The sequence below is a fragment of the Acipenser ruthenus genome, chromosome 32 (assembly GCF_902713425.1).
Source record: "Acipenser ruthenus chromosome 32, fAciRut3.2 maternal haplotype, whole genome shotgun sequence".
In the NCBI taxonomy this organism is placed as follows: Eukaryota; Metazoa; Chordata; class Actinopteri; order Acipenseriformes; family Acipenseridae; genus Acipenser; species Acipenser ruthenus.
Genome location: NC_081220.1, coordinates 8,229,338 through 8,244,358, shown reverse-complemented (window position 1 = coordinate 8,244,358; position 15,021 = coordinate 8,229,338). Strand labels below are relative to the sequence as shown.

The following is a 15,021-nucleotide window of genomic DNA, read 5'->3' as shown; positions in this document are numbered from 1 at the left end:
GTTCATTATTTTGTGTATCAGCGGCCACACAAAGCTGAGCGCAGTGCGGTATACTGTAATGATGCTCCAGTCAGTCTGTCCGGACTGCACCTGAACCATCTTAAAAACACGAAGCCACTAATAAGCTAATTTGTAAAAGTTAGTAAAGAGTTGCGCTAATATAACGAAGTTAAATTTGAACTCCTAGCTGGTACAACGAGAGAGGACGAGAGGGCGGGGCAGAGAAGGAGGGGGAGACGCTGCTAGGCAACCGGCTCGTGAACATTCCGCTCAGCTGAGGAGAGACCGTTAGGATTTAAAAATGCGAACGTTCCGAGCGGGGTTAGGCGCTTCGTTAAATGAACACACCGTTGCTGGCATTTGAATATAACCATATTTTAAATTCTCAAATAGGACTGTATTAAAAAATATATGTTTTTCAAAGTAATATGTTATTTGGAATATTAAAACAATCAAATTAAATAACACATGTTTGGACACCAAAATATTGTTCTTCCTCATAACGTGTTAGAAAATGTAAACAGCAGTTGGAGAATGCCGAAGTCGATCATCCTAGCATGTTAAACGAGGGCATTTCTCCTGTAAGCTGCGTCTAGTAATAGATGGTTTATACTGTTCTCAATGGTCCACATCCCAGCCTGAGACCACGATCCAGTGGTCGACGGAGATGTTTTTCAAAGTAATATGTTATTTGGAATTTTAAAACAATCAAGTTAAATAACATGTTTGGACCCAAAATATTTTTCAGTGACGTTAACAAGTTGTCTGTTTACAACAAAAATGCAATCTGTGTTAGGAACACTATTTTAGTCCGATTTAAAATGGAAATTAAAATGGTATTGAGTGCTGAAATTTATTATTTTTAAAAATAAGTAAACGTCGACTGTCAGAAGTGGGGTTTGAACCCACGCCTCCATTCAGAGACCAGAACACACAATTCTTTAGAAAGACAGAGTCCTTGAGACTGGCGCCTTAGACCACTTGGCCATTCTGACAAGCTGCGTTTGTGAATGTAGAAAACCGCATTATTTATTTCAGCACACTCTTGGGGGTCGTATCAAGGCCCGATTGGGTTTATTACGCACATACCAACTGATGCTCCATGAATGATGTTAAGACAATTCTAAGAAAAAGAAACGGATTGAATTCAACCCAAAAAAGTAAGATTATTTATTTCAATATCGTTATAGCTATAAACGATGCATGCTTTTTACAATAGCAATTGCTATTTGACAATGACCAATAAGTAATTTTGTTGCAATACTGTATACAATGTGAACTGAATCAGACTTTGCTCCGTTGTCTCGAAGAAACATCTTCAATTTGTATTTAAAAAGGACGCCCAACGTGGGGCTCGAACCCACGACCCTGAGATTAAGAGTCTCATGCTCTACCGACTGAGCTAGCCGGGCTGACTTTTCGAGGTTTCTTTCACTGTAACCAACTGAGCTATTAATTTGTCACCTTATTTGAGAAAATAGTGAATGACAGAACCAAAGATTCCAAATATAATCCACTGAACTGTAGTTTTCTTATCATAATGAAAACAGATTACACATGACCACAGTTCTGTATCAAAATTAAGTCGTAAGTATATGGTTTCCATTGTAGCTATTTACACACACTGCTCTGTTGTCTCCCAGGGTGTTATCTAACAAAACGGCATATGCTGTGCTGCCATAATTGATTACATAGAATTTCCTGCCCCGTGTTGCTTTCTTCTTAGATGTGATCTCAGGTTCTGATGAGTTCTGCTCCCTCGATCACGTTCTGCAGAATCTCGCCTTGCTCATCACTCCCGTATGCTTTGGCTGCTTAACAGGTTGTTCTCTGTGGCGCAATCGGTAAGCGCGTTCGGCTGTTAACCGAAAGGTTGGTGGTTCAAGCCCACCCAGGGACAATGTTTTTTGCATTTCTTAATCACATTAGAAAATGGCACTCTGATACGCTGTTATTTCATCCAATTACGCTGAAGAATAAATGTGCTCTGTTTTTTTTAGTTCAAAATAATACAAAACCAATAACGTCTTGTTGTTTGCCGAAACCCGGGATCGAACCAGGGACCTTTAGATCTTCAGTCTAACGCTCTCCCAACTGAGCTATTTTGGCGTGACTAGACTGATGTTTCGAGATAGCATTCTTTTTGGCAATCCAGTAAACCTGTAATGAAAAACGTTCAACAGCTCGGCAACACCATAATAGAATCCGAAGCCTTTACAAATGCTTTTCGAAACTGTTAAGTTTTCTCCCAAATGCGGTTCTCAACAAATGTTTTTTTTTTTTTTGTATTCCTTCCAGAGTAAGTCCAAAAGGCAAACACTGGAACTGGTTGCCTGAAAGTGCCGCGCTTGAACTGCCTCAAGAAACGCTTAGCTCTAAAACGTGTACATAGAAAGTCTATTAACATCTTTAACACAATCATCTGTATTCCAATAGCGGTTAATCCACAGGGTGATCAATAAAGTGACTGCTGGCTTTGTTTAAATATTAACGAGATGTTTTCAGGATTCACGCGTATTCTGAACAAGCACAATAGAATATGGTAGTGAAAGGACAAGCAAGTAACAGGTTTATTGGTTCTGGTCTTGTATCATCACCCCGACTACTGTCCGTAAGAAAGTGGCATTAATAAAAACGTCATTATGCAAAGTTCCCAATGCGCAAATACGCAGCATATTTAAACTTCTTCACAATCTTAAACCTTCCCAAATGAATTTAAAATACTTACTGAAAGGTTACGCACATTTTCACTATCTCATGCAAGGAAGTGTTAATATGACTTTATTACCCAACTGTGTCAATGAAGACTGGTCAACAGTAATTTCAGATTCACTTTAGTTTATTGTGCTGTATCAAATGAAACATAAAAATGAATCGCAATACAATAAATATCTGTTTGATCGCTATACAATCAATATGTTGTATAGGCTAAATTGTATAAATAAATGTATTATCACAGGCGGTACACTTACGATTTGGAAAAAAATCCAGTAGATTTGTCCAGTACACCTAGATCTCTCTAACATCTAAACGAGTCAGCCCTTAATAAAGACTGTCCATGTTCATTTCGGCGTTTATGACATTGTCTATACACAACAGCACTTATGTGTTCCATGTTTCCAGTCAGTTTGATAGTTTTAATACTGTATTACATTCTGAATATGAATAGAGCTGAATTATTAATTGTTGATAATACTTAGAATACCAGATACATATTTAGCATTAAAAAGCAATACATGTGATTTAGTTAAACAGTCGTTCATTATTTTGTGTATCAGCGGCCAAACAAAGCTGAGCGCAGTGCGGTATACTGTAAGGATGCTGCAGTCAGTCTGCCCGGAGTGCACCTGAACCATCTTAAAAACACGAACCCCTAATAAGCTAATTTGTAAAAGTTAGTAAAGAATTGCGCTAATATAACGAAGCTAAATTTGAACTCCTAGCTGGTACAATGAGAGAGGGCGAGAGGGCGGGGCAGAGAAGGAGGGGGAGACGCTGCTAGGCAACCGGCTCGTGAACATTCCACTCAGCTGAGCAGAGACCGTTAGGATTTAAAAATGCGAACGTTCCGAGCGGCGTTAGGCGCTTCGTTAAATTAACACACCGTTGCTGGCATCTGAATATAACCATATTTTAAATACTCAAATAGGACTGTATTAAACATATATTATGTTTTTCAAAGTAATATGTTATTTGGAATATTAAAACAATCAAATTAAATAACACATGTTTGGACACCAAAATATTGTTCTTCCTCATAACGTGTTAGAAAATGTAAACAGCAGTTGGAGAATGCCGAAGTCGATCATCCTAGCATGTTAAAAGAGGGCATTTCTCCTGTAAGCTGCGTCTAGTAATAGATGGTTTATACTGTTCTCAATGGTCCACATCCCAGCCTGAGACCACGATCCAGTGGTCGACGGAGATGTTTTTCAAAGTAATATGTTATTTGGAATTTTAAAACAATCAAGTTAAATAACATGTTTGGACACAAAATATTTTTCAGTGACTTTAACAAGTAGTCTTTTTACAACAAAAATGCAATCTGTTTTAGGAACACTATTTTAGTCCGATTTAAAATGGAAATTAAAATGGTATTGAGTGCTGAAATTTATTATTTTTAAAAATAAGTAAAAGTCAACTGTCAGAAGTAGGATTTGAACCCACGCCTCCATTCAGAGACCAGAACACACAATTCTTTAGAAAGACAGAGTCCTTGAGTCTGGCGCCTTAGACCACTCGGCCATTCTGACAATCTGCGTTTGTGAATGTAGAAAACCACATTATTTATTTCAGCACACTCTTGGGGGTCGTATCAAGGCCCGATTGGGTTTATTACGCACATACCAACTGATGCTCCATGAATGATGTAATGACAATTGTAAAAAAGAAACGGATTGAAGCCAACCCAGAAAAGTAAGATTCTTTATTTCAATATCGTTATAGCTATAAACGATGCATGCTTTTTACAATAGCAATTGCTATTTGACAATGACCAATAAGTAATTTTGTTGCAATATTGTATACAATGTGAATCAGACATTGCTCCGTTGTCTCAAAGAAACATCTTCAATTTGTATTTAAAAAGGACGCCCAACGTGAGGCTCGAACCCACGCCCTTGAGATTAAGAGTCTTATGCTTGACCAACTGAACTAGCAGGGCTGACTGGAGGAAGTTTCTTTCACTCTAACCAATTGAGCTATTAATTTGTCGTCTGAGAAAATACTGAACGACAAAAGATTCCAAATATAATCCACTGGACGTCACCAGAAACAGGTTGGATGAGACAAAGTCATATGACACGAACCCTAAGAATGTTATTCAAGATTCATTGTCGCTTAGAAACAACTGCAGCCTCCCTGCCTCAATACAAATAATATCAAATGAAAAATCGAATTACATATATTTAAAAATGAATGGTCTCTTCCATCTGGAACGATTGGTTCTGCATTTATACAGTATCCAATCCAACCTGTGGAGGATTTTAAAAATGTGAGGGGATGTGAATAGAGTCAAATACATTTGCATCATTCTGTAAATATATTTTTGTATAATATATATATATATATATATATATATATATATATATATATATATATATATGTGTGTGTGTGTGTGTGTGTGTGTGTGTGTGTGTGTGTGTGTGTGTGTGTGTGTGTGTGTGTGTGTTTATATATGTGTATGACCACAGTTCTGTAACAAAATAACAATAACAAAGACGTTCCCATACCGGGCCGCCTGGGTGAAAACCAGGAATCCTAACCGCTAGACCATATGGGAAGCTAAGTAGCAAAATCATGGACATGCAACAGTAGCTAGTATACAGTACAATGATTGGTAAAAACACAAAAATTGATATTTCATTACAAACACATTACAAATGAAAGCAAACTTCAAACTTTCAATTAACACAAACTCTTCAAAATATTCTCATTTAACAAAAACTCTTCAATTGTTAAAAAAAAAAAAAAAAATCTCCCTTTGTGCTTCTCGGAAGGCATACGATGGAGGGCGCACTGCAGTTTTTCAGTCTGCGGGATATTACAAATTAGGAGACTGTGCTTTAAAATACACATGTAGGGCGGTTGTCTCTGTTACAAAGAATTGTCACACTGTATGTATCTCCATAATGCGTTGGGACTAAATACGCACATATATTAAAATTATTTGGAGAATTAAGTAATCGATTCTGCTATTTCTCACATGTTAAGTGAGCACTCTACCATTTGAGCTAATTCCCCTTGAATTGTGCTCGCGATTCTCATAGGCTACATTGCAGCTTGATACGAGCAATTGGACTGAAACAGCTGCAGGAAGGTTCTCTGTCTAGTGTTGGAACTGTTAGATCCTGAAACCCTTCGGTGTCAGGAAATCCCTCATCTTCCTCCCATTCAATAGACAGATCAGAGCCAGCCTCCAACCTCTCAATCATGGCACCGTCGTCATGGAGAACTGATTGTACAAATACTCCACACCAATTAGTTCCCCTGCAAAAAAATAAATAAATTGTGTATTTGTAATTTAGAAATCCCTCTACGTTATAATTATTTATGAAAGATTATAAAAATCAAACACTGCTACCAGCTCCTTGTGTGGAATTTCAGAGAAAATTGCGCTAATAATTTAGAAGCTTTATTCCTACATTTTTAATGGTAATACTGACAATCCTTTATCAAGTTCACTGTACCTGTGTATTTGCATGGTCCAGTGTAAGAAGGTACGATTTTTCTGGTGTTCTTGGTTGCTCAGTTCAGCACCAGTCATCAGAGCTGAAAAACAACAGCAATAGGTTCCTGGTATGGTAACTGGACCACATATCATTTATATCAACTGACTGTTTTCCTCCAAATATAATAATGCCAGTATTTGATATGTGTATACTAGAACATTCATTATATAGCACCCAAGTTCAAATCACACCATCAGTTATAAAAATGCATTGTAATAGATAATGAAATTAGCACTGAAAGGGAGACCTATAAAGTAGTCATAATGTGAAGATTATTATTTTTATAAGCATTGATTCAAATTCGAACTTACATGGTTGAACCTTCTGGGGCGATACCAGTTTATGGATTACTTTGTATCAGTCAGATTGAGCTGCCATCAGCCTTTCTTCTAAACAAGGGTTCCATCTGAACCTGAAAAAAGAGCATTTGTGACAGAATAGCAAGGTTGCAGTTAAACAAAAGACTTCAATTAAACAAATAGCCTAAACACAAAATAGTCACAATGGCCAAATAAAAGGTTTCTACACAAAACAACAAGAAATCAAAAAGGGGTTCACTGGGTGAAAACAAATAAACACTACTATACAATGGCAAAAGGGACTTATTGTTGAAAAAAAATAGATTATTTTTTTAAAAAGCATGGAGTATCCATGTTCACGTTTTTTAAGTATTGCTTTCAAAACAAGATCATTTTTCAATGAAAATAAATTAGACTTAAAAACCTGAAGTTAAATACAGTACTATAACGTTCATGGATACATAATTAAAAACAAATGATAGAAAAACACAATGTATCCGATACTATCAATGTACAATGCTCTATTATGGTACTATAATGCAGTACCACCATGATAATACGATTGTACTTTTTATTTCTAAGAAGTATCCTGGTATCTACAGTATAATGCAACACTACACCACGGTACTATATGGTACTATTTATTTTACCATGGTACGATAACTGCTGCCTATTTCAATTGTCTTATTACTATACTGTTATTACATTATGGACAGCAGTGGTGCTCTGGCTCCCTCTTGTGGTCAGTGTGAATGATGGCAGTGTGTGCAGCTTGGCAGGGCACTGATGCCTGTTTCCAGGCTATACAAACACAGAGAGGGATTCAATCAAACATTAAGTTCACAGTTTAATAGAAGAGTGGATTAGTTCTATTTGTATATGTGTTAAGCGCTGCACTTCTGTTTCAATAAGTGTCACAGACAGTTCTATGAGATCTGAGCTGTGAACACAGGTGGGACTTGATAGGGTTGGGTGACTCACAGTACAGTTAGATTATCCTTCCTGTAGTTTTATGTTTAGCCTCTCAGTGCTTTCCTGCTCTCTAGGAGGGGCATTAGAAATCTGCCTGTTCAGAATGAACTGGCCCATAAGTGTTGAGACATGTGTGCCAGGGAGCTGCTGCACACATAAGGAATGAAGGAGACCAGGTGGGTAACAAGGATGACACAGGAGGCAAGACAATGAAGAATGAACTGCCTTCAATAACACTGATGTGCTGCTCCTTAATAAAAAATAAGAATTCACTTAGGAATTTATTAATACCTCATTTATTTATTTGTATTTCAATTTAGATACATTGTTTTTTTTTATTGTAATAAGTTATAATCTGAGGTATATCAATAGAGTATTCATATCTTTTTCAGTAACTAAGAATAACGTGTAAAATTCTATTTCAAAAGAAGACATGGTTTGTTCATTGTAAGTAACAGTAATTTGTGTCTTGATTTTCATAAAAGATATGTTAAAGTTCAATGTTATTCATTTATTTCATATTAGTTTTGAAAATACATTTAAACACATCAGATTGACACAATGAGAAATATCCAGCTGGACTCCACAGAGACAGAAAGTGTAACTACACATCACTGCAATAATGGGCTTTGCTGTTTGCTGTACTTCTTTTTTAATATGTTGTCCAGTGGATCATAAATAAATCAATCTCAATATGCATACAGTTCAATTGCTTTAAAAAAATAAACATCATTCTGTTTGTATATAGAATGTGTTGCTGATGAAGTGGAATCATTAAAAGAGTAAAATGAAAAAAAAAGGAAATAATACAATTTGAAGTTAAATATGCAATTTATTCATATATATATATATATATATATATATATATATATATATATATATATATATATATATATATATATATATATATATACATTTACTGAAAGAGAAGTAAAATGTTTGGTTTACTTTTTTTTCTTATACTTATACTTTATTTTCAGCTTGTATATAAATATCAGAAAATGAACAATTTCACCTGCAGTCCTGCTGAGGGAGGTTTTTGTACGGGTGTGTAGCACTGTGTGAACACCCAGCTACTGCTGGGGTAGTGGAAACTCTGACAGTAGTAATCTCCTGCATCTTCAGCCTGGACTCCACTGATGGTCAAGGTGAAGTCAGTCCCAGATCCACTGCCACTGAAACGAGTTGGGATCCCAGACTGAAGGGTACTTGCCACATAGATCAGGAGTTTGGGAGCTTCTGTAGGTTTCTGTTGGTACCAAGCTAGGTAGTTGCCATAACTATTGCTGTACACGGCGCTGCTGACTTTACAGCTCAGAGCGACTGTTTCTCCTGGGAGAACAGATTTCACTGCTAGAGTCTGAGTCACAGTATACTGTCCACTGGATTCTGAAAATATAGATAATATAGAAAATTAAATTAATGATTGAATTAATTATGAAAACACATTAAAAGGCAAGACTTTTTCTTTTCTTTTTGACACTTTTGTAAATTATCCAACAAACAGATTTTTTTTAAGTGTTTTTCTAAATGATTCTTACCCTGAGTGCAGATGACAAGTGCCCAGATGAAGATGCTGATAAAAGTCATTGTTGTTGTGGATTCTGTTGCCATGAAGGGCAGCTCTCAATCATGAAGTGTTAAACTCACAGGGCTATAAACACTCCCAGAGCACTGAAGCATGTGCTGCCAATGCAAAGTGTCTTTTCTATGCAAATTGTCTTCCCTGGCACAGCAGCCACTTCTTGCCAAGCAGTGCTCTTAAGTTTGAACTCATTTTCAGCTGATGCAGTTTCTTTGCCATTCTAAAAAATAACTAAAAAAGTTTTCTCTTGCAGGCCAAAAGAAAAACAAATAGCTTATAGTTGTCTTTGTGTTGAGTTTGTACAAACAAAGCTTTTTCTCTCTCTTCTCCCTTCTCGCAAACAATTCATCTTAGCCACAGCTGTGATTTATATAGCTTTCTTACACAGTATAAGTAATTATTAATTGTACAATATTAAAATCAGACCTGCAGGTTAACAGATCCATCATAAACTTTGGGAAAGCAAATCCATTGAAGCAGCAAACATTTTGATTTTGCACATTGCTACTGTTGAGTGAAAAGTTCCCAGTTTTTTCCTGTGGTCCCCCTAGACTGTCTCTGAGGACCCCAGGTTAAGAACCACTGCTCTGGATTAAAGAGCATCATTTTATTACTCTCTCTCTCCCTCTTGTGGTCACAGAGTGTAGTGAGTTTGTGCTGTTTGGTGTTTTCTCATTTTAAGGTTGTAGAGAGATATTCTCATGAGATTTATACGTACATTGACGTCATATAGGATGAACAGAGACTTTCCTTAAAAGGAGTTGTTTTTCATAGTTTTTGTCGTTGTTACCCAGTACTGTCAGTGTATGTTCATTCCTGCACGTATTCGTGCTGTTTAGGCCTTGTTCTCTGTTCTAGTTTCTGTTGTCTTTCCTTTTGCTGCCGGAGCATGCCATGATTTTGCAGAAGTATAAACACATCTTACAGACACATTGAAGCGGAACTGCGCCCCGAGTTCTGAGCCGAAGCAATAATAAAATGAAAACTTATAAGCAAATACTTAATTAATAAAAACACATATATTTATACACAAACATCATGGGTCATAGTCATTTAGATACAAAATTACTGTAACTAAGCAGATTATGAAGGCAAATGCTCCCTGCTGATTAAGCATTAAATGTTAGATATAAATTCCACCTCCACATTACCTCGCTCCATTTTGAGGATAATCCTCTAATCAGTACTTTCTGTTTTCTATATGTTAACCACTCCCTAATCCATGTGCATGCATTTCCTTGAATCCCTACTGCGTTCAGTTTGAGAATTAATCTTTTATGACAGACTTTGTCAAAAGCTTTCTGGAAAACTACATCTAATTGTGTAATTCTTCAGTAAAGTCACTGTCTCAGTTGATACACAGCACTGTCTCCAGCCCTTCGTGCCTCTGGTTCTTTAATGAGTTTAGAGTGAGGCGGAGATCAGTGACGTTCCCAGCCTGGCCTCTGGGAGAAGCTCAGAGCTTCTGCCCATTTTCTGTTGGTCTGCTGGAGGTTCAGCACCGGACAGCACCCTCTGACTCACTCCCTGGGAGAGGCTCAGGGAGGAGAGGAAGGATAAAAGAGAAGATTGAAGCCCTTCAGCATGTGTATCTAACACTAACCAACAAATAAATAAGATCAACAACAGAGTAAGAGAAAATATTTAAAAGAAAAACAGCTAGCTGTATCATGTTTTTATCTATAAACAAAGGTCATCTATGCATAATAATTATGGAATCTAGTCTCAGATTCCCGGACCTTTTTCTAATACAGAAATCCCGGGATTTGAAACATAAAATCCAGGGAATTAGGGAGTCAGGATATTCTGTCACTTTAATTTATTGTGCAGTATCAAATGAAACATAACAATCACAACACAATAAATCTCGGTTTGATCGCTATACAATCAATATGTTGTGTAGGCTAAATTTTATAAATAAATGTCCGGAAACATTCAAATCCAAACACTTTAAAAAATGAAGTAGTGTGGAATAGAAACAAAGCAGATATTGACCACGACGTGATTTGAACTCGCTACTGCGCCACAAAGTCCTAGCATAGTACATGCTTGTTATGCAATGCTAGAGTGCACAGCAAGCATCCCAAAAATGTTAATGCTGACGATACTAGGAAAACACTCGGTATCACCAGGGTCATAGGAAACAGCCGACTCAATACATGTTCGTAGCCAGCAGGGCTATGAAGTTGTCGGAAGTGTGTTTGATTCTCATCTAGAAAACATAAAACAATGCGATTTGCTTTTATAATGTTAATTATTTGAAACGTGGGCATAAACACAGGTGTACTGGTTGGGAATCGTCTCGGATCAATTACTTGGAAAGCAGCTATGATGACCAACATACCGCCAACGTGGGAAAGCTGGCAGTACTGATTGACACAGAAGACGGATTCTCTCAGCGAGTCTCCTCTGAATGCGCACTGGCACAAAGGGGCTTTGCTCGTCTAATGACGTGGCAGAATGCAAAAATGTATTGTATTAATTTACCAACAAAAGCAACATAAATAAAAGTTGCATACTTTGCATAACATATTTGGGAGAAAAGAAAATGGATCATCTTTGATTTGTAACGTTTCCATGGTTCGGCCCGGCCACTGCCGTGTGACTGGTTAAAACGATGTTCAGTTTTTTTTTTCCTGTTGCTTGGTAATTCAGTTCTGAGGCAGCTGTAGCAGAGTGGCGCAGCGGAAGTGTGCTGGGCCCATAACCCAGAAGTCGATGGATCGAAACCATTCTCTGCTAGCTTGTTGTACTTCTGTTAACAAAGTAGATTTTTCTAAAATATTAACTGAAGGCAAGTCTTTGTGTTATTACATTTCAATTTAGTGTGTGTATTCCATAAATATTAATGTGTAGAAACGGCAGGTATGCAGCTTATCGGCCTCTACCCATAGAGGACCAATAGATTTATTTTTTGAAAAAAAAAACTGAATACAAGGTGTGTTTATGTAATCTGATACGTTACATCTAGATTTAACTGTTATGGTTAACACAATTAGAGTAAGTTATCATAACAATAGAGTTAAAATAACATTTAAATAAGATGCCAGTTAAAAAAATGCGCCAAAAATGACAAAGTAGCCTCAGATTAGGACAATGGCACTTAAAGGGTAAGAAACACATTTGCAGCAAAACCCTTGAAATGACCAGAGCCTTCCTCCTCCTGAATACTATGCAGGTGGGCGGGGACTGAATCCTCCCCCGGCTAGAGAGATTGGTGATTGGTTGTTTCTTTAAATTATTCATAGATAGGTGCACCCTGGGTATTACTTAACTTCTCTTTTTTACATTATACTTTAATTGAGTGGTTATTTCATTATGTGAATTTTGTGTTTGAAACGCATTGGCAAGTATTAACATTACTATGAACAAGTGTTATACTAGAAAGGAAACTGAATCATACACCGTCACTGCAGTGATACATGCCGGGAGTAGGGAAGTTGTTTTACCCACATATTTATTAAGACTATACTTTCAGGGATCATTTCTATAGTTTGTTTTTAGTGAAATGTGTTTCTAAAGTGTCTGGTCTCGCTAACCATGATGAGGAGTTACAGTGTTTTCTTCTGAGCGCGAAGCGGGTCTTGAATACTACTTCACTGTAGTTGTTCTTGTTCATTGATGACCGTTCCGCTCTCTTTTGAGTGTGGAGGAAGAAAACACAGTCTGAGTGGTTCGTGACGTTTTATAAATGACAACTAAAAGAAAAGAAAGCGTTTTGTATTTGTTAGCATTGTGATATGTCTTACAAAAGAAAGTTTCATAAAGATAAGGATATATTATTTAGTGTATTGTTTGGAAAGAGGGTTATTAATATTAAATAACAGTGTATTCTTGTGTTTTAAGCGACGCCTAGTGGAAGAGAAGTTCATTACATACATTTGCAGTCCGAAACTGGAACACAATAATCTGTTACACTCACATTTTGGTGCATGTGGCGGTTTAGCTGGAAACAGTATTTTCATATTAGAAATGACTGTTAGTATAACAAGGAAACTGCAAGCAAGGATTAAAAACACCAGCATGATTATGAGCTGGCTGAGGCTGAAGAAGCAGCCTCAGCCACCTTTGTTGAGGGTAAAATGGATAAATGTCATTGTAGAATATCATCTTTCAATGAGCTGAAAACAAACATGGAACAGTGCAAACAGTTATTCAGTACTTCTCGCTGAACAGAACACTAACATGCTGTCTGCAAACGTTATTGTCTTTGTTAAAAATAAAGACAGGAAAATCAAATAATGTTTTTAGCTGGTTGACTAGTCATTAAAATGTGCGTCCTTGAACATCTTCTAATGTGTTCAAACTGTATACTACTTTATCTTTATAATATTTTATATTTAACATTATTCTAGGCAAAATAAGATAAACCATCACATTGTGGAAATCACATGGATTATATATATATATATATATATATATATATATATATATATATATATATATATATATATATATATATATATATATATCATAAATCGACTAAAAACTTACTTTTATCCAGTGATCTTGGTATATTGAGCAACTGGAATTTATTAAGATCTCTCCGGGGACCAGAGATGTGCATGAAAAGAGGGTGAGTTTTGATCCTTTCTCTTTTTATAGCCCTCTCCAAGATATCATAAAGGAAATATCTGGGGAATTTTGGTTGCAAGATTTATGTAAATACTTTGTATTTACTTGTTTTTTTCTCATTTTAAGGTTGTAGAGAGATATTCTCATGCCATGAGAGACAGGCTTGACTGACTCAACTTACCGTGAATATTTTCAAAGAGTAAAGATCAGAAAAATTCCCCTAAAAGATGTATTGGCATCTTTATGAATTCAGCGTTTTAATTGGTTTAGAGACTCTTATTGATTTATAGTGTCCTTTGAGCCACTTTGTGTGATTCAATGACCTAATAAAAGTTTAGTCACCCCAACAGGTTAAACCATTTGCTTCCAGATTGTTTTAATACATGCACTCCTTTTCCAGTAGACTCCAGAGTGTGGAACACTCCTTGTTTTTCACAGAACAGGACAGGTATAGAAGCCTCTAACCTGTTCTTAAGAGCCTGATTATGCACATTTGCTTGCAGTTTCACAGGAAACCTGTCCCTGGAAGATGAATGGATGTGGTTTCAGCACCTGTTCCATAGGATAGCTGCAGACATAATACATTGAAACCGTTTCAAATAAAAGCAAAATTGACGAGAGTCCCAGCAATGGGGGACCTGTATGGGTGGTTCCATGGTGTAATGGTTAGCACTCTGGACTCTGAATCCAGTGATCCGAGTTTAAAATAAAAGCAAAATTGATGAGCTACCAGGAGCTACCAGGATATTTCAGTATTAGAAATATGTGGAGAAATAGCGCCCCCTGCCGAAAGAAAAACTTACAGCACCTTGTGTTCCCAGGCAGTCTTCTATCCAAGTATTAAACAGGTCTGCCCTTCTGAGATCAGGCGTGCTCAAGGTTTAGTGTCTTTCATAGTAACTGATATCGTTATACCGATCTGTGAGAATAACAGAATAAGCAATAGTCTATATATACATGGAAAGACGCACACAACCCTCGCCTTGCTAAACTGTTGTTATTTTAAATTCCATATATTCCCTAAAGCTGAATGAAATCTTTTAATATTACCGCTATGTTTTAAATGAGCGCTTCTTTATGATTGGTTATGCAAGCCATGCAGTCAGCATTATAAGAACCAATCAGAGTTCTTGAATTGCCACGTGATCTGTATGTCTACAGAAGTCGCTCAGTAGGTTGCTTGGAAAGCAGAGCCCGGCTCAACTTCAAGCAGCTGTCTGCACGGACATCCACATGTAATACCTCGTTTACACTGCTGGCCGGCCCAGTCAACAGAATTTACGTTTATGTGTTTTTTTTTTAATTGTACGATTGGCTCTTTGCGGACCGTTTGCTCAAAGATTTCATTCCGTTTGGCTCT

At 36.9% G+C, this 15,021-nt stretch overlaps 6 non-coding genes and 1 gene segment (V, D, J or C); 2 read left to right on the top strand and 5 right to left on the bottom strand.

Moving 5' to 3' along the window:
* Positions 1-884: 884 nt before the first annotated feature.
* On the bottom strand, positions 885-995 carry trnal-caa (transfer RNA leucine (anticodon CAA)). Its single transcript has 2 exons — positions 958-995; positions 885-930 (listed from the first exon to the last, which is right to left on the bottom strand). It is a non-coding gene; the product is annotated as a tRNA-Leu (tRNA).
* Positions 996-1,339: 344 nt separating this feature from the next.
* Positions 1,340-1,412, bottom strand: trnak-cuu (transfer RNA lysine (anticodon CUU)). Its single transcript has one exon. It is a non-coding gene; the product is annotated as a tRNA-Lys (tRNA).
* Positions 1,413-1,825: 413 nt separating this feature from the next.
* On the top strand, positions 1,826-1,900 carry trnan-guu (transfer RNA asparagine (anticodon GUU)). Its single transcript has one exon. It is a non-coding gene; the product is annotated as a tRNA-Asn (tRNA).
* Positions 1,901-2,036: 136 nt separating this feature from the next.
* On the bottom strand, positions 2,037-2,109 carry trnaf-gaa (transfer RNA phenylalanine (anticodon GAA)). The gene has a single exon. It is a non-coding gene; the product is annotated as a tRNA-Phe (tRNA).
* Positions 2,110-4,142: 2,033 nt separating this feature from the next.
* On the bottom strand, positions 4,143-4,253 carry trnal-caa (transfer RNA leucine (anticodon CAA)). The gene is made up of 2 exons: positions 4,216-4,253; positions 4,143-4,188 (listed from the first exon to the last, which is right to left on the bottom strand). It is a non-coding gene; the product is annotated as a tRNA-Leu (tRNA).
* Positions 4,254-6,587: 2,334 nt separating this feature from the next.
* On the bottom strand, positions 6,588-9,082 carry LOC117965104 (Ig kappa chain V region K29-213-like; the record flags this gene model as incomplete). The annotated part of the segment is given in 3 exon segments: positions 6,588-6,642; positions 8,542-8,890; positions 9,043-9,082. Coding segments are annotated over 3 exon segments (444 nt in total), but the record flags the coding sequence as incomplete, so codon positions are not given.
* Positions 9,083-12,548: 3,466 nt separating this feature from the next.
* LOC131703300 (small nucleolar RNA U3) lies at positions 12,549-12,761 on the top strand. The gene has a single exon (XR_009309765.1). It is a non-coding gene; the product is annotated as a small nucleolar RNA U3 (small nucleolar RNA).
* The last annotated feature ends 2,260 nt before the right edge of the window (positions 12,762-15,021 follow it).